Source organism: Dermacentor variabilis, chromosome 5 (genome assembly GCF_050947875.1).
Source record: "Dermacentor variabilis isolate Ectoservices chromosome 5, ASM5094787v1, whole genome shotgun sequence".
NCBI classification, from domain to species: domain Eukaryota; kingdom Metazoa; phylum Arthropoda; class Arachnida; order Ixodida; family Ixodidae; genus Dermacentor; species Dermacentor variabilis.
In genome coordinates, this window is record NC_134572.1 from 160,147,794 (window position 1) to 160,171,439 (window position 23,646).

The following is a 23,646-nucleotide window of genomic DNA, read 5'->3' on the forward strand; positions in this document are numbered from 1 at the left end:
GTCAGCCTTATAAAGTGTTCCTTTTAGGAGCCTCAACTCAGCGTCAACTGGTGGCTGATTTGTAGCAAGAGACACAATTGTGAGCCTACTGTATGTTATGCACCTTATAAACTCTCATGCCCGACAGCACCGAAAGGCGTTCCATTATAAAGCAGTCAGTCTAGTCAAGTAATTGTTCGGTTTGAGCATCCCAGCTGGCCAACGTGAGTCTGGCTGCACAGTAGTCAATTCCTCAGAGATCTATGCATGCAAGCACGCACTATTTTATTTCTGTGTGCAAGAAGCGCTTAGGATTGTGAGTAAATGTGCAAGACCTTTATATACCTGAATTTACTGGCGCAAGCGCACGCTAAACAAGAATATAGGCCGACGCTCCATTGCCCGCTGTATCTGCGCTCGCCACAATATGGCGGTCACGAAGGCAGTGTCTCCACGCTCTACGGCGGCGCTCTAGCGTTACATCGAGGCACCCTAATGCAGGTGGGAGCGTAGTCACGTGGTATTTTTATATTTCGCAGGGTTTATTTATCAATCGCAAAAAATTAGTACGCAATTAGTACGTCGCTGAAACTACCACAGTTAGATGTCCCTTGTACCTACAAATGCCTCATTGACACTTTGATAATTAGGATAGTACGTCTTGAGGTAGATAATTAATTACAATGACCTAATTAAACCTCAGTATGGAAAAATTTACTGGCAACTACTCCGCTGTGCTGGAAACAATATGCACTAGATTTTCTTCGAGTAACGCATTGCTCTTTTAAAATCTTGGTGAATCATATTTCATTGGGACAACCTATATTTATTTATGACCTCTGCATACAAGTGACGATATTTTCATCCCTAATAAATGTGATGAATTATTAAAAATGTTTTTTTTTTCATGAGGCATTAGCATTGTTTACTGGAAAGAGAAGCAACACTGAGACACATATTATTCACATATATTTCACACGCCATTGATAAAAGACTCTGCCGAAGGGGTAACTGAAGTCTATACGTTTTTTCCAGGGCCAAAAAAGCACGCAAAACAACTTGAAGCGAGGAGAACATACAGCAACAAATTCATTCTCTAGACATAGGCTATCCATACCTTTAGAAATAACCGTTAATTGGCTACCTCCTTCTTTTTCAAAGATATTAAATTTGTCCTGTGTACATATTTAAATATATATTGTGTATGTGCATAGTGTTTACAGCGTAAATTTAAAACAATGTTGAAGGGAGAAAACACGGATGAGGCAGCCGCCGCTAATGCTTCCAATGCGCTTGTCCTGCTATTGTCAGGATTTGCAGAAATAAAGCGAAAGCGTGAATTAAAAGCCATGCGCGTACGCGCCAACAATAATGTAGTGAGCTACTAGCCACAATAAAATTTTAAGTGAAAAGGTCGAGTTAAATCAAAAGAAACAAATGATGTGTGTGAAAAAGTTCTAGTAATGACACTTGATGACAACTTAGATGCGTGGGGGGGGGGGTGAGGGGGGTAGGCTCCGGCGCCGCGGGAGGGAACTCAGCACCCCCCTCCCCCCCGGTAAACCCCAGATGGGGCTCGGGCCCCGGAGCCACTCCCCCCCCCTCCCACCTTGTAGTCGGCGCTTATGGTATAGCTACACTTCCCAATGGGTCTGTCGTGTACGTATGCAAAAACTTGGGAGGCGCGCGCCGTGCGCGCTGCTGGCTTCCTTGCAGCACCAGCAGGTGGCGCTCGCATCCGCGGCAGCGGCGGCACCGACTGTGCGGGGGAAAGAATAAACAAGAATCAGAAAGCTAGCGTTCGCGCATAGCTTTCGCCGCGAGTGTTCTCCGGTAGACACTGCGGTTGCATAAGATGCAGTTGCCGGGAAGTGGTGAGTGACGTTACTACGTGTTCGTATGTAAAAGAAGAACGTGCCTAGCTCATTTGTGTTGGGACGGTGTTATGGGAAGGCGACATATAGTGAGGACTCCTGGAGAGCAGCGTGCATACGAAGCGCGGCGAAAGTGTGTTTAAGTGCATTTATCTTTCTTTCTGGTCCACTCTTTGTAGGTGCACGAAGTAGCGGCGCAAGCGAAGTCGCAGGCCGTTGAAATCTCTTAGGCTAATAACTAGGTAAAGTGCTTGTGAATGTCGTCATGTGAACAATTTCACAATACGTCGCGATGGGTAATCGTTCGAGTCGTTTACTGCTTCGCTGTCATACCGCCTTTACAGCGTGGATTGGAGACCAATTAGTTTTTTTCTTGTTTATATTGCAATGCACCTCCGCTAGAGTAATGCCCCTTGGCCGCATGTATTGATGGATGGATGGATGGAAAAACTTTATTGAGGTCGATCGGAACGTGCACTAGCACGTAGCAGGCCGCCCCCACGTCGGGACAGAAAGGCCTAGCCTCTCCGCCAGGTCGCGGGCCCGTTGGACTGCCCATAGTTGGGCTTCAGAGTCGGGACTGCGTAGGGCAGCCTCCCACTTGGACGACGTAACGCCTTCGTCGCCCCGTAACGCAGGGCACCGCCAGAGCATGTGATCGAAGGTAGATGCTAATAAATAAATAAATAAATAAATAACTAAATAACTAAATAAATAAATAAATAAATAAATAAATAAATAAATAAATAAATAAACGTTATGGAATATAATCTGGGCGCTGACTAACCGCAACTTCTTACCGTCCATCTTGTATCAAGCACCATCGAGATCGATGGTGCACGAGATTTAGGTAAGAAGTCCCCAACGCCAATGGCGGCACTAGTCAAGTCACGGTTGTGAAACGGTGGTAGCTGCCAAGGCACAGCTCTATCTAATCAGCGGCGATTGGCTTGAGCGCCGCGTCACAACGACCTGTCGCAGCCGCATATGGTTAGAACGCAGTCCGAATAGCTCAACCTCAACGCTAAATCTTGTGACGCTAGCGGCCAGAATTCTGTGGCAATGAAGGGAAGCGCTACGGAAGCAAAGCGCGCACAAGTAAGAGCGCTCCGGAACAAAGTCCCATTTTCTCAGTTGCGTTAGTTTAAGCTGCGAAAGAGGAAAGAAAAAACATCCAATTCACAAATTTAAAATAGGGCAAAGTAAACTGCTGACTTAAATTTTACTTGTATTTCTGCTTATTCTCTTTCGCATTTGGGCAAATGCGAAAGCGTCGCACGTGGAAGTTGCGCTACAATTCAGTATAACTTCTATGACTCCACACGCACTCGCTCCACAAGCAATCCCGAACCTGCGATTTTTAGAGCTTCCTTAAGCCATGTCCCCCAGTTTGCAGTTGGAATTTATGTTTCTGTCGTGGCTGTTTATGCGACCTTGATGGTGACTTTGGTGACACACACACACACACACACACACACACACACACACACACACACACACACACACACACACACGCACACGCACACACACACACACATACACACACGACAGAAATCGCGTGGATGTGGTTAGCGTTTATCTAAACTTACAGTACCATTTGTTCCTCGTTTTTTTGAGTAATTAGCCGAGATAAATTAATTCACTTTTTAAATATAGCTTGAAACTTTCAGGTGTCAATTGTAAAAGGATGGGAAAAGGGCGAAGGATTGACCACGATGCTGTGACAAAGGCGGCATAATGACGAAAGCATGTAGACGATGGATGACGGTGAAGGAATGATGATGCTGGAGCACGCTAGTAAATGTTACAGAGAAACGTTACCCATTACAACAGCTCATTCAAAAGTGTAAATAAATATGAATGATTACAGGGACCAATTACGGCCCCACGAAAGCATTGACTAATTCCTAAAAAGTAACTTATTCGGTTTACGTTCTTTTCCCCCAACCTTTAAAAGATTGCAACAACACAGGAAATAAAACAATCTGGCCGGCCTCTTTCAGTGCGTCTTAATTCTGCAGCTCTAAACACGTTATTTATATTTGTTAACGATTGCTCTTCAAAATTGTCGCCAGTCATACATGTTTTTTTTATTAAGTACTGATAGCCTGAATTCCAGGCCTTAAGCAGGAGTGGGTTACACTTCGATAGAAATGTACTTCAACAGCAAAAAGAGCACACATACAAACAAGCGGAACTTAGTTTTCTTAGTTTTCATGGAAACACACCGGAAACAACATTGAAAACTCGCCCGACGTGCGCGCTGGAGGGAAGGGTGGCGCCTTAACGTATAGGGCAGCAACTTGTAACAAATTCCGTGATGCTCGCATCTAGCTGGGCCAACTGTAAAGAACAGTGGTTCATTGTTGCTGGGGTACGCAGAAGGCGCTTCCGGCAGAGCCTGTGAGAACCAGCAAAACATTGTCCGCATGCGCTTTTCTGGCATCACATTCCGAAATGGCCGCCGCCATCGAACGATAGTAGCGGCGGTTCAATTCCAGGGACAACAACTGGTGGAGCGTTAATTGATTGATTGATTGATTATGGGGTTTTACGTGCCAAAACCACTTTCTGATTATGAGGCACGCCGTAGTGAGGGGCTCCGGAAATTTTGACCACCTGGGGTTCTTTAACGTGCACCTAAATCTAAGTACACGGGTGTTTTCGCATTTCGCCCCCATCGAAATGCGGCCGCCGTGGCCGGGATTGTGGAGCGTTAAGCTGATGCACCAAATACTAAACTTTCGCGTTTACCTGTCTGGGCCTGCGCATCCTGGAGGTTTTGCTGCGTGGCACATCCGCGTTCATTCTACTGTAATCCCCGCCAAATTCAAATTCTCAAAGCAGCGTCACCTGCTGCAGCTTGCCACGCCAATAAAGTAACTAGTTACACGTAATTGGTTACTGGAAACGGAATTGATTACAATGAACGTTTCCGCGTAAAGTATATAATTCACTAATTCTAAAATTAAAAAAAATTGCAATTGATTACAAGTAACTAAAACACGCAATCACGCGCAATTAATTAGGCGGAATCGTTACGTACAAGTCCGCGCCAGAATGACGACGACGAAACGATGACATCGGCATGGCGCCGAAGCAATGACGACAATGAGGAGAGTGCGCCGAAGTGACAATGATGGCTTAACAACGACGGTATGACAATGGCTGCATAATGACGAATGCATGACGGCGACAGAACGATACAACGCGGGGACGACGACGAACGATGACAACGACATGGCAACAAATGAATGACGGCAGAGAATAATGACGATGGGAGCGAAGGCAGCGATACGACGACGAAGGAACGACGACGATGGCGTGACAGCAAAGGCGCGTTTGTGCTAGAGCTCACGTCTACGCTCACGTAAATCACCTATCACCCAGCGCCTGCTCGCCTTGCAATACACGCAGTACTGGTTTGCACTGTACTCGAGGCCTACCAATCGTGCAAAACAGCAGCCACCAGCAGCCGACACTCGGGAAGGGGCGAGGGGAGAGAGGCAAAGAAAGCTTCGTTTTAAAAGAAAAGATGGAGCGAGCCCTCCTTGTCTCTGAAAACGACGTTGTGGCAACGAGGATGAAGGCGTTCGCCATCTACTCGTCGAATGCCCCACACGCGCGGTGCATAGACAGGAGCTAGAACAAGAGCCACACTCCACTGATCCTCACGGACCTTTCTCACTCGAGAAATTGCTGGGCCCTTGGCCATCTAAAGTAACAAATTGAAGGCATTGAAGCATTGCAGGCACTCGAACATTTTTTTCGAAGACACAGGCAGCCTTAATCAATGCTACGGATGTTGGAGTGAATAGTAGCACAATGTAACTACAACTTGGTTCCATTATTTGTATTTATGAGCATTGTATATTATGTCTTATACTCTTTTGCATTCTATGCTGAAGCTCACTTTTGATTGCCATATCTGCTCGTGTGAGTTATTTCGCCAGTGTGTAACCCTAATCTGTTCGTCTGTTTACGCACTCATCGCAGACTGCATCGTATGCCCTCGTATGTGTTTGTGTGTGTTTGTGACTCTTCATACGCGTATGTGTGTGAACTCAGCGTGGTGCCACTTGTATTTGCCTTTTATATTTATATGTTTGTGTATGCACAGAACTGTGCTGTGAATCCTTGATCCTAGATATTTCTTTTATGATGTTGTTTCTTTGCCTTTTTGTAGATAAATCTCTACGCCTGCTTGTCAGTTTTTGGTTAGGAATGTATAAAGTCCAGGTTCACGGCAATTTGCTTAGATGGCATATATTGACAGCGTTTCGGCGCTTCTTGCAAAGAAGTTCCGAGTCCGATTAGGGCAACTTGCTGATAATGCCACTCTGAAGCTGTACGCTTGCTTTACTTCGAAGATGGCATCTTGTGGGAGAATAGAATCAAGTTTTTTTTAAAGCGAATAACTTTATTTGGCTTTTTCGCTGGTTTCCACCATGGGTGGTCGGAAGTTGGACTTTCAGCGTCGATAAGCGGCGCCTATTGCAAAGGCCGCTCGCCTAACACAGTGACAGGCATTGCTGGGCAGTATCGAAGATACGTGTATCTTAGACACCATCTTAGACACTCTTCGGGTATCTTGTATCTGTATCATGATACGTCTGGCAAGACGTGGATCAAGACGTGTATCTGTATTTCCGATACATGAAATAATTTATCGTGTATCTTGACACACAAGGTACTGCTATCGTAGCGTTACCGTCCGAAACTATAAATGTTCACTGTACGCCGGCGCTGCAGCTGATACTGCTGCCACTAAGCTACCTGAATAAAACTAAAGGCAGCAACATTCTTTTATGTTTCCGTCAGAGGCCACTAGCGAGGACAGGCGATGAGTTCTGCACGCGTAGCGTTTCCTACAATAATTACTAGAGGCAACTCTGGCGCTGAAATCGTTGGGCCGCCATGGGAATGATGGGAAGTACATGGATTCGTCTGATCTTCGTGCTTGTGGATTCAGACGTTCTTGTGGATTCCTTTATTACGCTTTGTTCGCCCTCATTGACGTAAATTTCGGAGCAATCTATACTTTTCTGAGTGCAGAAGACGCTGCGAACACGCACAATCGCTACTAATCTCAACGGTTCATCTTGTCCAGGTGGCCAAATCAGAACGCGCCAAGCGTCTTAAGACACAAAGACGTTACATGTCGCTTGTTGATGCATGCGTCCGTAGCGTAATTGCGGTTCCAGGATGTCCATCGGGCACTCCCTGAACAGCCAACGGGGATTGACATGCTAGATAAACTGGCAACATTCAAAAAATTTTAATATGTCGTGCCAGCAAGATCCTCGTTGACATGTTTTATTTTTTGTGCATTGTTTGTGTATGTCAAAGCCGGCAATAAAAAAAAAGAAGTTCGTGGCGTAATAGCTTCAACATTGGGCGTTTGTGCTTCGCGTCCTGTGTTCGAATCTTGCCTTCTGACAATGTTAATAATGTGTATTTAATTATTGATTAGACAGTACACTGTTGAAAATGACTGGTTAACAGAGTCACGAGGCCGTTTGAAGCCAGAAAGACGACGTTTGGGCAAATCCATGCACTTCCCATAATTCCCATGCTGGCTCAACCGTTACCATTGTAGCTCCCTTAGACACTAGCGCCTCTCTTGTGGTTATCGTGTGAAACTCTAAGGTGTGCACGTCCCTGCTGGTGAAGCAGTCACGTGGTGGAGCTCGCACCGTCACCGACAAAAACAAGCGCGCGAACGTATTCGTGCAGCCGGCCTTTTGTTTTCTTTTGTCTTTTGTTTTTAGTCGCGTCGGTGTCATGACACTCGCTCGTAGTCACCGTACTGGGCTGCGTATGTCCATGCATGCGGCGTCGTGCGCTCAAATTCTGATGCCGCTATAGTAATGTTGTGGAGAAAAATTGAATCTAGGCGTGCCTGGAGCATACAGTAACAAAAATTCTGCTTATGCCTTAGTAAGACAGTGAAATTGAGTTCGCATTATAATAATGAAAATAAAAAGGAAACATTATAGATGTTAGGAAGAAGATTCGAGAAACATTATAATACGAAATACTCCATTTTTTGTCTTGAACGTCCACATGAGCCGTTTAAGCTATTTTCCACAGGCACTGAATTTTCTACTGTCTGGCCTTAACAGGTGAGTTGACAATACTTCATTTATAAATGTCATAGCCATTAGTGGTGCCACCTGTATCGTGTTTCTACTTCTTCACTGCGACTGTGTGATATGGAACCTCCGTTCTATTTTACTTAGATATATTTTTTAGCTCACCCTTAAATCTTTAGCTCCTACAAATCACCAGGTAATCGGAGCTATATGTGGCAGTAGTGCGAATATCGCCGGTATCCTGCGGCGCTTCTTGTCACTACGATACGTATGAAATGTATTTGGGCTACAGAAGTTTCCGTTTAGAAGAAAAATCGTAAAAAGATTGCACGGTAATGAATATGTCGCTAACAAATGCTTTACGCCAACAGATAAGTAGAATGCCAAAGGTCACTGCAGCTTTGTGTGCTCTCCGTATACACAATGCGTCACAAAACATCTCGCTACCAGCGTTGCTGCTGCTGTACACCTGTCCGGTTATCCGCTATTGCATAAACGGTAATTTAAATTATAAGGTTTTAAGTTTGAAAACCACGATCCGATTAAGAGGAACGCCGTAGTGGGGAACTTCGAATTAATTCTAACTACCTGGGGTTCTTTAATGTGTACACAAATCTAAGTACGCGGGTGTTTTTGCATTTCGCCCCCATCTAATTGCGGCCGCCGTGGCCGGCATTCGATCCCGCGACCTCGTGCTTAGCAGCGCAACACCAAAGCCACTAAGCAGCGGCGGAGCGTCGCGTTAGCGGTAATGCGTTTCCAGACAAGGTAGAACGTCACAGCGGTATTTGCGCCATCGTGCAGAGACTTCTTATTGACGTTGTTTTAGTCAAAATGGCGACCAGCTAGCTGGTCGGCAAGCAGAACAGCGACTCCCATCAATTAGAAAAGCGACAAGCAAAAACCTCTGACAGCGCAGCGTATAAAGAGTTTTCTTGTTAAGCTGCTAAAGCAACCACAATAAATTGTTTCGGAATGAAAACGTTATACTTTGAGCGAGAAAAAAAAATTGATACACTAACAGGCATTTGATAAAACAAGGTTTGTCGGCGTTAAGAAATTTCTAAGCATTCTTGTGCAGACGCGCTTGCTGCTTCATCATACAGATGTATAATAAGAAATTCACGAATGTATCGAAGTATCTTAAATGGAAAGTATCGTATCAGATACAATAATTGCAGTAGTATCTTGTACCTGTATCTCTAATACTTGTTGCCCGAGTGTCTTGTATGGTGTCATGGCTAACTGCAAAGTATCTTTGCCCAGCCCTGCATGGTTCCAGGGCGCGTTCGAAGTCAAACGGAATACGTTTTACAGCGAAGCTGTTTATGCGGACCCTGTGCCGTCGTTGTCAAACTTCGCTAAAAAGGGGCCACGTGACCCAGCGGGAGAGGAAAAGAAGAGCTCAACGGGGGCAAAGGGGTCGGAGTGACCCCTTCCCCCCTGTGAGAATGCCACCTTAAACGCGAATCCTATAGGGTTGTCACACGGCGCATTTTCGGCGATCGAGCCAGATCGGCATCGAATTTATCGACGATTGTTTCCACCCAGCCTCGAAATCAACAGATGTTATGCTGGAGGTTTTCGGCCAACAGTGCCCAGAGATTGAAACGCGATATTAGGAGCTCGTGAGATGTGATCTGGCGTGAGACTTGCACGCGAGAAAAAGAAAGCAAGGCAAAACACAAACAAACGTCACGCACAAGAAAGAGAAAAAAACTAGGAGAACCCCCCCAAAAAAGAAAAGAAAAGCACTCCTGAAACATGCTTACCACGCAAAGCACGCAAAAGCGAGAATGAGGTGAACACATTGTGAAACAAAAGACCTACAATATAGACTGCTTGCGAAGTTTGAATTGCATGGTGTAACAATCGATGTAACTAACGCAGCTTCGATGTTAGACCATCTTCACGGACTGGAAGGGGCGGTGCATTCTTGAGACGCACAGGCTGTCCACCTATACTTCTCCTACAGATGCGCTGTTTAAAAGATATGTTCTCTGTTGACCCTTTTTCTCGGAGAAGTTTGCTCTAGAGGAACCAGATGGCGCTTTCGGCGGCGCGCCACGCTTTGCCTCATCGAAAGCGCAAGAAAACGAAATCATTACTGTTTTGACCCTGCTACTGTGCGATCAGCTGTCAGAAATGCTACTGGGTATTCGCTAACGCACTGTGCTCCAATCGCGCTGCAAAATATTGAACTATAGAGGGAAGACCTGTGCGGTAGTTGACTGCAAAATAGTGACTGGCATATTAAGGAATTGAAGGAATCTGCGCGGCTGCAGCTACCTAAGGGCTGCCTGTCTTGCCGGCCCTTCGAGATGCACGGCTTTCCACGAGGATAAATAAAACCCGCTTATCCGCGAGCGCTGTATCGCTAACACCCAAAGAAAGGACTTACGGCTGTGAACATAGGCAAGTAAGAGTGAGTACTGCTCGTTACAAAAGGGAGTAGTGCCATTTACTGGCATAGTAGGTTTCTCGCAGGTTATCTACACATATCCACTCCTACTCACACGCAGGCTTAGGTCCATTTTATCGCCAACGTATCAAAAATAAGGGAATGGGCGCACACTTGAACCAATGCGCCTGAACATGAGTGACGGCGACTACACCGACAGCAGACGAATGTTCGAAGCTTAACGTTGCGTGTCGGTCCACAGACTAAGCGAGTGGTTAGCGATAATGAGTCTTGGCTAGAAGCTGTTGGAAACAACAGTTAATTTACGTGCGAAGGCTTGTGCGCAGCAATAACAAACCCATCGCAACTGAGCACAACTGCAAGCAATTAGGAAGAACATAAACAATCAGATAATGACCGCACTGAGGAACCTCACTGAGTCAGGAAGATGACAAGGCGCTGCTTGAATTTGTGCAATTTGTTAGCCAAATAAAGAACGAAAAGCAAAACACACTGATCTTGATTAAATAAATAAGCGGAAAGTACGAACAACTTGGAATACAATTCCAGCGCTGCTTTAGTAGACCCACGTTATACCCTGCTCGAGCCCTTTGGACAAGGCGTAAGGAGCTCTGAAAGCGCTTACATGTCCCCAAAGCTGTGGCCACAGCTTCTTGTCGTCCGCACAGTCACCGTCTACGATATCCGTCAAAACAGAGGTTTATTGAGCCGTACCTGCGTCATGCGCGTGCATTGTAAACACGGAAGTCGAAGAGGCAGCTGAGACAAGCAATGGACGCGTCAGCACGTGATCGAACATGGCGGCGCCCACGGTATCGCCGTGAAAAGGGTTTACAGAATTGAGCAATAGAAACAACAAACGCTACATGAACAAATCGTGATTCGTGAAACATATTTTATCGCAAAATTGAACAGAACACAAAGAGAAGTCGCTGATACTACCAACGCTAGACTGCGACATTCAGTCGCAGTCTAGCGTTATTACTGTCAGCGCCGGCCAAGTCTGGCATGCCCGGTAATTGCTTGGCCTGAGGCACCTCTTACGCTGTTAGCGCAGGTGTTAGACGGAGTGTTCATGAACTCGGTGTCACGGAGAAAGGCACTGAACAGGCCTAGAACTCCTTTTCTGATTATACATTTCTTGTTATGTTTGATTTGGCACTGCTAACATAGGAGGTGTTCTTCTTTTTAAACCATACAGTGTAACTAGAAGTCGCTTGTGGCAGATCGGACATTACACAATTGCACGAAAAATCTATATGCATGTTCAGCTAATGAAAACAATATATCTAATTATGTTTTAATTAATTACCTTGCGGCACATATTGTAATTAACGAATTACAGCCGGCGAGTCCGCAAAACATATCCAATTAGAACTGATTCTGAGGACGGCTACATCAGACCTGCAGTAATACCTGCACTTTTGTTCAATAGTTTTTTAAGCAACATGCTGTCGTATGCACTGAAGCACAAAATTAAACGGGGTGCCCATGTATTTCTGCGCGCACATTGACAATGAGTATCTCGAAGCTTGTGGCATCCTAAACGCTTGTTGCAAGTGGATACTTCTTCCGAAGTCTTCGGCTGTAATTCGTAAATTGCATTATTTGCCGTAAACTAAATATTTCGAAACATAATTAGTGAAGTGTTGGTAATTAGTCAAATTTGCATTTCTGTTTTTTCTGACAATAAAGACCGCCTCTTTGACCAAGCTAAAGGACTAGAATTGTGCTTTCTGGCGCAGGCGGTTTCTGAAAATTCTGCATAGTCTAAAGAAGCACCCGGTATACCACTAATCTAAGCAATTAACACTCCCTTCAAACTGACTTAGTTACAATGCCACATGGACTCACATCCCTGACATTCCCAAGACCCTAACCACGACACAGTGCAGGACAGTGTAAACGTTCAGTGCAATGACAAGGGCACAGCGTGAAGCACCCCTTGCAAACTCCTGTGACATCCCTTTTCTGATATCCTCAAATGACATCGTGTTTCATGATGCCCTAACATCTACCATGAAATGCTGTGGCACTGTTTGCAGCGTTACAGCATAACTTGACAGTGTAGTGTGCAGCGGCACAGTGTAACATCATTAGTTACAACCCAATGACATATCATCCCCGATATTCTGTATCACGGTGTTCTAACAATAACCATGAGATCCTGTGGCACAATGCATGAGATCATGCGCTCATGTAAGATTGTGCGGTCACCAAAGTATTAGGATAAGGTGGTTAAGGAGGTTGGCACGACAACATCTCCGCACAAAAAAGTGGCTTCTATCTTTTATGTTAAAGGTATGCAACATAATTTAACGAAACTTGCCTAGAGGTTCTGTGTAGATGCCGCATTTTCCCGCGAAAAATAATTAAAATTAGTATAGTATATACAGCAGTCGAATGACGAGCGGAAGGCAGCAGGCGCTCGCAGAGGGAGCTGTGTAGTGTTGAGCATAGGTTGAGTTCGGATCGTGCAGAGTAGGTGTGGTGTATGAACTTATGAAGAACCGTATCCTTGTAGCACGCAAGTGGGGCCGACCGGAAGGTTTGTTAGCATTAGGCTAGGGGAGCATAAAAGCTCGTTGACGGGGACACTACATAAACACCTCGCCATGCACTGTGAAGATTGCGGATGTGTTCCTATTTTGGAAAACACAAGGATCACATGCAGGCAGAGGGAAATATTAATGCGCGTAATAGCAGAGGCATATAGAGTAATCGCTTAAGCGACATGCTTTACGCGATTGCGAAGTGGCCTTTTTGAAAGGTTGATAAGGCACCTAGTGAAACAATTTTGGTTCTGAAGTTGTGCCATCTGATGAAAACCCTTGGCATCAGATATCTGAATGTAGGCTGTGTGTGCGCAGGCACGGGTTGCAAGGAACGAAGTGCCATACTTAAACTACACTTTACGTGCAATAAATTCCGTTGACAGTCTACACATTTCCTGTGTTCTTTCGTCTATCCGTGTCTAAAAGTGGTGCTGTAAAGTATGGACCGGTACCAATTTGCCCACTTTGATATCCTATAAGCAAATGTAAGAGATTACAGTCCAATGTAACAGTGTCGTGCACGGCGGCACAGTGTAACAGCTCTAGTTAACAATTCCGCATGATATCTCATCCACGACATGCACCGTGACCTCATTCGCGACATCCTTCGGCGCAGTCTACTACGACGGGCGCGCAAGGGCGAGGACACGTCTAAAACACTCACGCTCTTGTTCTTGTTGTACTCCGTGAGGTTGTTGGCGTAGTTCCAGTCGGCGACGACCACCCTGTTCCACATTTCGGTGACGAGGTAGTTCGCGTAGCAGGCGTACATCTTCGCCATGTCCTCGTCCTCGTTGTCCCCCTCCACGGGTTGCCTGGCAGCTGCGCGGGCCGAGGGCGCGGCCGCCGCGAGGACCAGGCACGCAAGCCACGGCCACATCCGTCGAGACGGCGGAGTCATCTCTCACGGGATCTCGGCGGTCTCGGCGGTGGCGGCTGTGATTCCGCCTGTCCGAAAACCGATACAGCGCGCGCCCACTTTATAGCCCACCGAGCGCGGTCCCTTCCGGCCGGCTGCGTGGAAGGGAGCTCGACCTTCAACCGGTTCCTCCTTGGTTCATTCGCCCCCCGAGTTCGGCCTCTCTGTTCCGTTCTCCGGATGCAAAGTGTGGGTGCTGAGGAAAAAAAAAAAGAGAGACAGCAGAGCAGACCGACAGGGACGGGAAGCTGTCCGGCAAATGCGCTGCTGTGCGGTTGTCCAGATGAAAAGAAAAAAAAAAGTTGGAAACGGCCGATAGCGGCCCTGTGCACCATGGCGTGTATTTTTGGTAGGCTGCTCGTCTATACGGAGCAGGGGGAAGGGGTCGTATTCTCTGCTTGTCCGAATGCAAGTGGGCAGAGCGCTTGTCTTCATTTACTAGTTGTACCGGTGTGTGCGTTGCTTGGCGACCATATGTACACGATGTAGCTGAGGCCCATAACTTTCGTAGCGGACAAGCTCTTCACAGGGACGGTGGAACTGTAGAAACTCTGGACCAGTGGGCAGGGCGCGTCTTCTGGGCTGTAGCAGGAGCGCGGTTCGAACCCTACCGCAGAACACCCACCTGTTTATAAATTGTAATACTGCTGCAAAGTTACCCGTCGGCCAGGCGCACGGCCTTCCACATGCGCGGTGCTTGAGGCAGAGGTTTCGGCCAAACCGCCATGTTTTCTGTGCATGAAGCAAAACAAGCGAGACACCACAACACCACTCCTGGATGTCAGGGCACCTACTTAAGAGGAAGCTTCAGCTCGAAAGCTCCTAGCTAAATGCATGCAAAATGAGAATTCGTTTTTCTAGGCAACCACTGCACCAAATTTGACAACGTTTGTTGCATTTAAAGGAAAAACTTATAATATAATGAGTGTTGCTTCCGAATTTTCGATTTAGGTCGTCAATCTTTTATTAAAAATTGTCAAAAATTGAAAATTTCTAGAAAACGAAACCATCTAGTTTACAACTCTGTAACTCAGCAATGAAAAATGATATCACAATTCTGTGAATTGAATCTAATAGTCCATCAAAGCGGACACATTTGATATGTTACACATGAATGTAAAAAAAAATTAGTAATGTGGAAATACAGCTTTTGCAGAACCCTTGTAAACAATGTAAGCAATTCACTGAATATATAAATTCACATATCAAATTTGGACGCTTTCAATGATCTAATAGATGCCGTTTACAGAACTGCGATATCTGTTCTTGATGCAGAACTATAAATTTGTAAACTTCGTGCTTCCAGTTTATTCAAACTTTCGAACTTGTGAAAATTGTAACAAAATTCAGGCTCTAAATCGAAATTTCGCTTCCAACAGTCATTGGAATATAACGTTCTATCTCAAATGCAACAAATTTCATTAAACTCTGTTCATGGGTTACCTCAGAAAAGCATTTTTCCGTTTTACATGTCTTTGAATAGGCGGCGTCGAAGTTGGGCCCGAGCTAAAGCTTCCTCTTAATGTGGTCAGGCTCAAAGTGCGCTTCCCTGTGTCACGCGCTAGTATGCTGCGGTGGTTATATCAACGTTTACACCTAACTTATTTGAAAATTAGCGTTTCCATGGAACCAGCTGTTTTCTTCATAACGGTTAAATAATTATCAGCACCTATTTATCCGAATATCGGGAGGCACTTCCAGACTTGTGCGATGTCTCACAGTAACAGTTAAGGTAGCTTAAGGCGACCAGCAGCGTGGCGTTACTGAAAGCTGGGTCATGTCGGCAGTGATCACCTGGTAAACGCTGTTTATATACCAATTCGAAAAGCGGTGCATTCTTAAGAGCACTTTGTTATTAGATGACCGTATTCGCTGTTTCTACTGCCTGCTACCTGTTGTTTCAAAACATTGTAGTGTATATGACCTGGTTTGTGAATACCCGTATCCTAACTTGCAAGGATACCTATTCGATATATGTCTTTCCTCACATACCTAGTTGCGTAATTCAAAGAGCACACCAGTGCTGGCGAATCATGACAACCTGCGCATAACTCGCATTGCAAGAAGTGGCCTCTGACGATTTGCGTTGTTGATATTTCGTTACAAAGTCCGCTTTCATGAAAGGTAAATATTGTCGTCCAACTATAGAAGTAGCATGAAGCTACAAATTAATTTCGCTCGGATTCCCCAGAAAGAAGGGTTCAAAGTTGAAGAAAGATTTCTCCTGGTCCCGGGTTCAATCTTCGTACCAGGGCCGATGTACGTTGCTTAAAACGTTAATGTTCTGTCATTTCTTTATTATTAAGTTCCTTTATAGCTCGCCGAAACTTGCTAGTTTCGTGTATTCTTATATCTGGCACCTGCCTTTGTATGCGGCCTTTGCAACTATCTTGGTAAATTTCTTGTTGAACGCGTCTATATTGTGATACTCTTACGTGCGCAGTGAGTTCACGGCCCACTGCTCTACTACACTCCGCACCTCCACCACCTTGTTACGCCCACGAAAGGCGTTTATTGTCAAGCCGGGTAGAGTCAGACGCAATGGCCTTGGCCAGCTGAGCGCCTGTCGAGATTCAGCTAGCCAGCCGCACGTCGTCTTCCTCGTTCACCTCTCTTGCATGCCCCCCATACTGTTTGTGGAGGCGTAAACCCACTATACCCACGTAAGGGTGTCACAATATCAATTTCTTTCTGACTAGTATGATACTGTGTACATTTTTTTTTCTATCTGCAGTTCCAGTTCCTGCAATATTTTTCTTTCGTGTTGGCCCGTTGCTTCTCAAAAGATGATGCCCGTAGTAAAAAAGAGAGAGAGAGAGAGAGAAAGAGAGAGAGAGACAGACAGACAGAGAGAGAGAGCCTCGGAAAGGTACAATGAAAAAGAATCACTGTGTGAGGTTGCATGCAGCCTGAAATGATATGTTAAACCGCGTTTGGAGATACGAACAAACACGGCTACTCCAAATTGCTCGCCTGGACATCATAAGAAGGCTGTGGGATGGTTCCGCACCAGCGGCAAGTTGTTTTTTCATCCACTTTCATTTCCATTAATTTATCGTTTGTTTATTTAATTTATTAAGCACGAGTAGTTTATCCTATGTTGTCCTTGGTGTCAGTGTTTGTTGGCTTCTTGTGACTAATAAAAATCGGGCCCCTCGGCTAAACACCTTTCTTCTCACCTGAACATAGGCATACAGTTTGCGAATAACTTCAGTGTTTTAGAACATAGTGACCCACGAATATGCTGCTGGCGTGCAAGCATATTTACCAAAGAAGCAGTTTTTCTCGATGTATGTGGCAGCCTTCCGTCTCATGAAAATTTAGTTTTTTTTTCTATAACACGTTTTACTTACCATGCCTGCGAGATTTTCAACAGAGGTCTTCTTTAGGATGCCGAAATCTTTAAATTCTGGCAAGAGGAAAATATTTTATTTACACAAGAGGTCGACCTGGTCTGGTGCGCTCTAGTCTGTTATGTCGTGGTTAACGCGAATGCGAAGCCAGCATACAACTACAGTCTAACGCACCTACAACAAACGCGTCCACAGCCGAATGAGCTGTATAACGAAGGATTGATTATGCCCCTGCCCCGAATTTGTACTTTTTTCGCACGTAGTTTGAATGCTACAACGAATTCACCTGTACAACGAATGAATTGGGCATCCCCGAAGGCTGGTTTAGCCTCGCGGTGCCATGTACGCCATGTAGCGGTGCCGCCACTGCCCTACGCACGCTTCACCGAAATGCGCTCTGCTTAACGGCAGCGCTAGCGACGCGCTCGACAAGCTTGCCGACGTCGGAGTTGTCCCGCTGCACTGCTCCGGAAATCGCTCGACTCGTGCGCTGATTGCTGTAAAGGCATCAGTGGGTGCGCCGGCTGGCATAAAGTGCGCCGTAGTTGACGACGACGCGATGATGCAAGCGTAACTGACTACCGACAACGTCTTCAAAGCTATCTCGGGCAGAAAGGACGCGAAAGTAAGTAAAGGCAACAGGGAAAAGTACTGTAAGCGAACCAATATTTTTTTTTTTTTTGGTGTCGGTAGAACAATCGCAAGCGGCATTCGGCGATCCAGAGCTTTACATTACGGAGCTTCTACGCTTCGCCCCGGAGCATTCTGTGAAGCTCACGTCAAAAAATGAGCTTGAACGCTGTCGCACATTGTGTCAGATCAAGTGTGAACAAAACGAAAATTCACAATTTGCGAATTTTTAAATAGGAGGTAGGAGGTAATTTTACTGCTCTCTAAGAGGATTTTCTTCGAGCAAGTATGAGCAATCGCGCGGTGTTCCTCAGGGAGATGTCACTTCGCCATGATTATTTAACATTATGATGTATAAGCAGATCAAATTGCTTTCTTCACAACAGACAGGGATATTCACTCTCTGTTATCAACTAGAGAACTACCTATAGGACATAGAAACCTGGTTAAACAAGATCGCCCTTTCGCTCAAAGTTGGAAAGTATTCGATATTGGTTTTTGCTTTTAATAATCCCGTTTACATATCGCTACGCTACCGTCTCGAGACAATACCTCAAGTGTAGTCGGTAAACTATTTGGGTGCAGTCAAGGACGGTTCCCTCAGGTCGTTTAGCCATATTCTCACGTGGTAGTGACCGTGAAGAAGGCAGCAAAATTGTGAATGACGAAACTAGCGTTTTATTGGGCGAACGTGTGTCCTCAAAAGCAAGTTACACTCAAAGAACAGCGATATTGTCAATATTGAATCGTGGTCATCCGATAAAGAAGTACACGTGTCAATATTGACGATATAGTTATAAAAGGATTGAGAGCAGTTGACCTGCCCTACGTAAGCTATCCAATAGTCGGCCGGGAATGCGGAGGGACCCACTTCTAATGATATACTAAATGTATGTGGAGTCCATTTTAGAATTTGAATCTGTATTAGTTTCTGTTCCGCCAGCTTCTAGATTACGTCCCCTTGGTCTGCTTGAGCGGGAAGCCCTGCGACTGTGCGGTGGATTACCGAAAGTTGTTGCCAATAATTTACTACATAAAGAAGTCAGGTTACCCACAATATTGTGTAGATTTCGCTTACTGTCGGTGCAAACATGCTTAAATATGTGTGAATTCCTCTATTTGAAGATTGGATGCCACTGTCATGTCCCAGCCTGCATTATTCTTCGGAGTACACTGGCCTTAATTTTATACACCAGAGGTGGTCGGTGTACAGACATTGATTCATAGTCTTAAATGTACGTACCTTGAAGGTGCCACCTATTTGTGATGCGCGAGAAAGTTTACAAATCGGCTATGGCGACATCTACGTCAACAGCGCAAAATTTCTGTCTGATGATATATTAAACGGACTATTACAAGATCATTGATTGAGTTTAGTTATAAATATGGTCATTGCGAGAGACGCCTCACACTGTGCAGGAAAATCTGGAATGAACATTTTCGTTGCTGCTCTAGACTGGCCGTTCTCAATCAGGATTCCGGACTTATCCGTATTTCTAGCTGAATCTGTAGCTGCAGCGTTAGCCTTACGCAAACTAAATTCGTCGATATCGATGGTAGACACTATAACAAATTCTTTACCTTTGTGCTCGTTCCTCACAGCAAATAGGGAAACTAACTTTTTATGTGTATTTAATTTTCTAGTCCCTGCCCACATAAATTTAATTAGATGTCTTTGGATGCCTTTGGATGTCTTTAATAAGATGTCTTTGGATGCGTAGCGCGCCAAGTGGTCGACACCTACAATTATCCAACGGTTACCCGAGGAGCTGCAGGGAAGTGGCCCGTATAGGTCTATGCCGACGCGGTCGAAGGGCTGAGACGCAGCAGGCAGCGGCTGTAGCTCACCAGGAGGGCGCTGTGGAATTTTACGTCGTTGGCACGGCGTGCAAGCGCGTACGTACTGGCGGACGAAGTAATACATGCCGTGATACATAAGTAATACAAACACTGCCTTAGCCGAGTATACGTTTTCAGAACGCCGGCGTGACCATTATGAGGAGCAGCATGAAAATAAGCGCATATGTCAGAACGCATGTGTCGTGGTATCACGAGGAGCCGTTTGCGACCACCAGGCAAATCATTTCTGCGGTAAAGGACGTTGTCGCGTACCGCAAAGTGAGCGACTTGGCGACCAAGTGTTCGAGAAGAGGGTGTGGCGGATGGGTCGTGGAGGAAATTCAGCACAGTTGGAAGCAGGGGATCCTTACGCTGCTCTTCCGGCATATCAGCGACGTTGAAGGCTGACATGGATGCGAAGAGCAGAGACACTGAAGCCACATCAGAGGGCAGCGGTGATCGGGAAAGCGCATCGGCGTCACAGTGCTTTGTGCCCGTTCGGTAGACAACGCGGATGTCGTATTCTTGTAGGCAAAGTGCCCACCGGCCTAGGCGACCTGATGGATCCTTCAACGAGGACAGCCAGCAAAGGGAATGGTGGTCGGTGACAATCTAAGAAGGGCGACCATATAGGTATGGACGAAATTTGACGAGAGCCCAAATAATGACCAAGCACTCCTTTTCTGTTACAGAGTAGTTGGCTTCTGCCTTCTTTAAAGTCCAGCTCGCATACGCCACGACGTACTCGTCATAGCCGTCCTTCCGTTGCGCAAGGAGTGCACCAATTCCGATGCCGCTGGCGTCCGTGTGTACCTCTGTAGGCGCTGTGGGATCGTAGTGTCGAAGAATCGGTGGCGAAGTGAGTAGTCGACGTAGTTGCTTGAAGGCGTCGTCACAGGAAGTTGACCACGCGGAGATGCCGTTGGTAGCGGTAAGCAAATTGGTCAGTGGTGCGATGATAGTTGCAAAATTGCGCACAATACGCCGAAAGTAAGAGCAGAGCCCTATAAAGCTGCGTAGTTCCTTAAGAGTAGTGGGCATCGGAAACTCTTCGACCGCGCGAAGCTTGGCTGGGTCAGGAAGTACACCGTCCTTCGATACAATGTGTCCCAATATTGTTAACTAGCAGGCAGCAAAACTGCACTTTTTGATGTTGAGTTGGAGGCCAGCAGAGGTGAGGTGGGTCAGGATCTCACGCAAGCGAACGAGGTGCGTCGGGAAATCCGGCGAAAACACCACGATATCGTCAAGGTAGCACAGACATGTTTTTCCACTTGTAGTTACGAAGGATGGTGTCCATCATACGCTCGAATATAGCGGACGCGTTGCAGAGCCCGAATGGCATTACGGTAAATTCGTACAAGCCGTCGGGCGCGATGAAAGCTGTCTTCTCACAGTCATCTTCTGCCATCGGCACTTGCCAATAGCCGGAGCGAAGATCCAAGGATGAGAAGTACTCCGCACCTTGTAAGGAGTCGAGGGCGTCATCTATCCGAGGCAGCGGATAGACATCTTTACGAGTGATCTTATTGAGTCGACTGTAATCCACACAGAAGCGTATGGACCCGTTCTTCTTGCGCACTAATACTACAGGAGACGCCCAAGGACTGTGGGAAGGGCGAATGACGCCACGGTGCAGCATATCGTCGACCTGCTCGTTAATGATCTGTCGCTCGGCTGCCGACACGCGGTACGGTCGCTGGCGTAAAGGAGGATGGGAAGCACGGTGGACGCTGTGAGTGACGGTTGCCGTACGCCCCAGAGGTCGTTGTTGACAATCAAACGACGAGCGAAAATTCTGAAGCGCGAGGACTTGGTGGCGACATGGAGGTGGCAGATCGGCGTCTACGACAGATTCAAGAACGTCCGACGACAACGACGATGATGATGACATGCACAGCACGGGAAAAGTGAGGGCGTCGAGCTCATAACAGGCCGTGTCGTCGGAAGCGTCGAGAATGTGAAGCGGGTCAAGGGGCTGAACACGCCCTAGTGATTCGCCGCGCAGTAAGGTCACATGGTAGTGAGACGGGTTACAAACAAGCATAGAGGTTAATCCAGATACAGTGGTGAGGACAGCAAACGGGAGAGGTAGGGCCTCGCGACGTAGAAAAATAGGCGATCGTGTAAAAAGTACTGTAGCGTTTGGCCTGGTAGAGCAAACGACTGGCACAAGCACAGACATTTCGGGTGGTATGTCCGTATCGGATAAAACGGTGAGCTTGGAGGCTTTATCCTCAGAGGGATCAGGCAGCGGAAAATTGGCAAGCGGGAAAAGCGCCACTTCTGCCCAGGCACAGTCGATGATGGCACGATGGTGAGACAAGAAGTCCCAGCTGAGAATTATGTCATGTGAACATGAAGACAGCACGAAAAATTCAACAACATAGACAATGTCGTCTATGACCACCCTTGCAGTACATTGAGCAAGCGGGGCTATATGCTGCGCAGACGCGGCGCGTAGAAGCATACCAGACAACGGCGTTGTGACTTTGTGGAGGTTACGACAAAGCTTTTCGTCGATAATAGAAACTGCAGCCCCAGTGTCAATAAGCTCAATTGCGGCGGTTCCTTCGACCAAAACGTCCAATAAATTGCGCGGCGACTGTGCAGGTCTTGTAGAAGTCGCGAAGCTTGCAGTTCGTGCCTGCGGAACTGCAGCAACTAGTTTCCCTCGCTAGGTGACTAAGCTAGGCGGCGACGTAAGGGGGAAAGCGAGCGACGACGTGGTGATGGCGACCGATGGGTGCTGACAGGGCGTCGTGGAGGCGGCGAGAACTCTGGGTTGGGAAGCATCGTATGCCCGGCAGTATCATCGGAATAGCCATATCCAGGCGTCGCGACAGCAGCGTTAGCAGGTGGCATGCGACGATGGCAGAAGCGCGCGACATGGCCGGCGATACCGCAAGCGAAGCATATGGGTCGGTTGTCGCGTGTACGCCAAGGGGTCTGAACTGGGCGTCGACACGGAATTGGGGGCGACGCGGGAGGAGGTGCAGCTTGAAGTCGCATTGGCGTAGGAAACGCTAAAGTCGGCGGCGCAGGTCACGCGGCGACTTCGGCATAGGTCAGAGGTGCAGCCACGGGAGGGCAGGGTTGAACTAAAGGTAAAGACCCAGCAAGTTCCTCGCGATTGGCCCGCCTAATGGGAGCAGCCAGAGATGTGTCAAGCTGGCGAGGTCGATCGTTGAGAGGCAGCATAGACAGTTGGCGCGCCACCTCCTCACGGATGAAATCTTTGATCTTAACAGAGAGCGATGCTGCTGGCGTGGAGTTGGAGCGAAGTGCGATGCCCGAGAGAGAGAGTCGCCAGGTGCAACAGCGCTGCGCGCAAGGACCCTTTGTCGACACAGCTCATCGAAGCTCTGGCAAACAGTGACGACAGCAGCGACAGAAGTAGGGTTTCCTGCCAGGAGCATTTTAAATGCGTCGTGTTCGATGCCCTTGAGGATGTGCTTCCCTTTGTCTTCTTCACTCATGGTGGAATCGACGCGGACGCAAATATCCACGACATCCTCTATGTAGCGGGTGTAAGTCTCGCCGGGCTGTTGAGCGCGCTGGCGTAGGCGCTGTTCAGCCAGGAGTTTTCGCAAGGGTGGGCGACCGAAGACTTCCGCGAATGCTGTTTTGAAAGCGGACCAGGTTTGCAGTTCCCTTTCATGATTGTGGAACCAGAGGTTCGCTACGTCAGCAAGATAGAAGATGACGGTACGTGGCTTCGTCGGTTTATCCCACTTGTTGTGATCACTGACGAGCTCGTAGGTACAGAGCCAATCTTCGACGTCAGTCTCTCCTGACCCGCTAAAGACGGGAGGGTCCCGCTGCCGCTGGACGGCACCGCACATGATAAGAGGGGCGGATGCTCCAAGGGGATTGCTGGGAGCCCAGGCCATGGTAGTGGCTGGAGCAGTTGTCAAAGTTCGGCTGCGAAGTTCCAGGATGAGGTCGGGGAGTGCAGCACATTCCACCAAACGTTATAT

At 47.0% G+C, this 23,646-nt stretch overlaps 1 protein-coding gene across 1 annotated transcript in view; it reads right to left on the minus strand.

Annotated features, from left to right (window-relative positions):
* The window catches only part of LOC142583685 (angiotensin-converting enzyme-like), a 73,859-nt gene extending 60,033 nt beyond the window's left edge, over positions 1–13,826 (minus strand). The window contains exon 1 of the mRNA XM_075694172.1: positions 13,590–13,826. Coding sequence (XP_075550287.1) covers positions 13,590–13,826 — 237 coding nt within the window. The remainder of the gene's footprint in view (positions 1–13,589) is intronic.
* Positions 13,827–23,646: the final 9,820 nt, after the last annotated feature.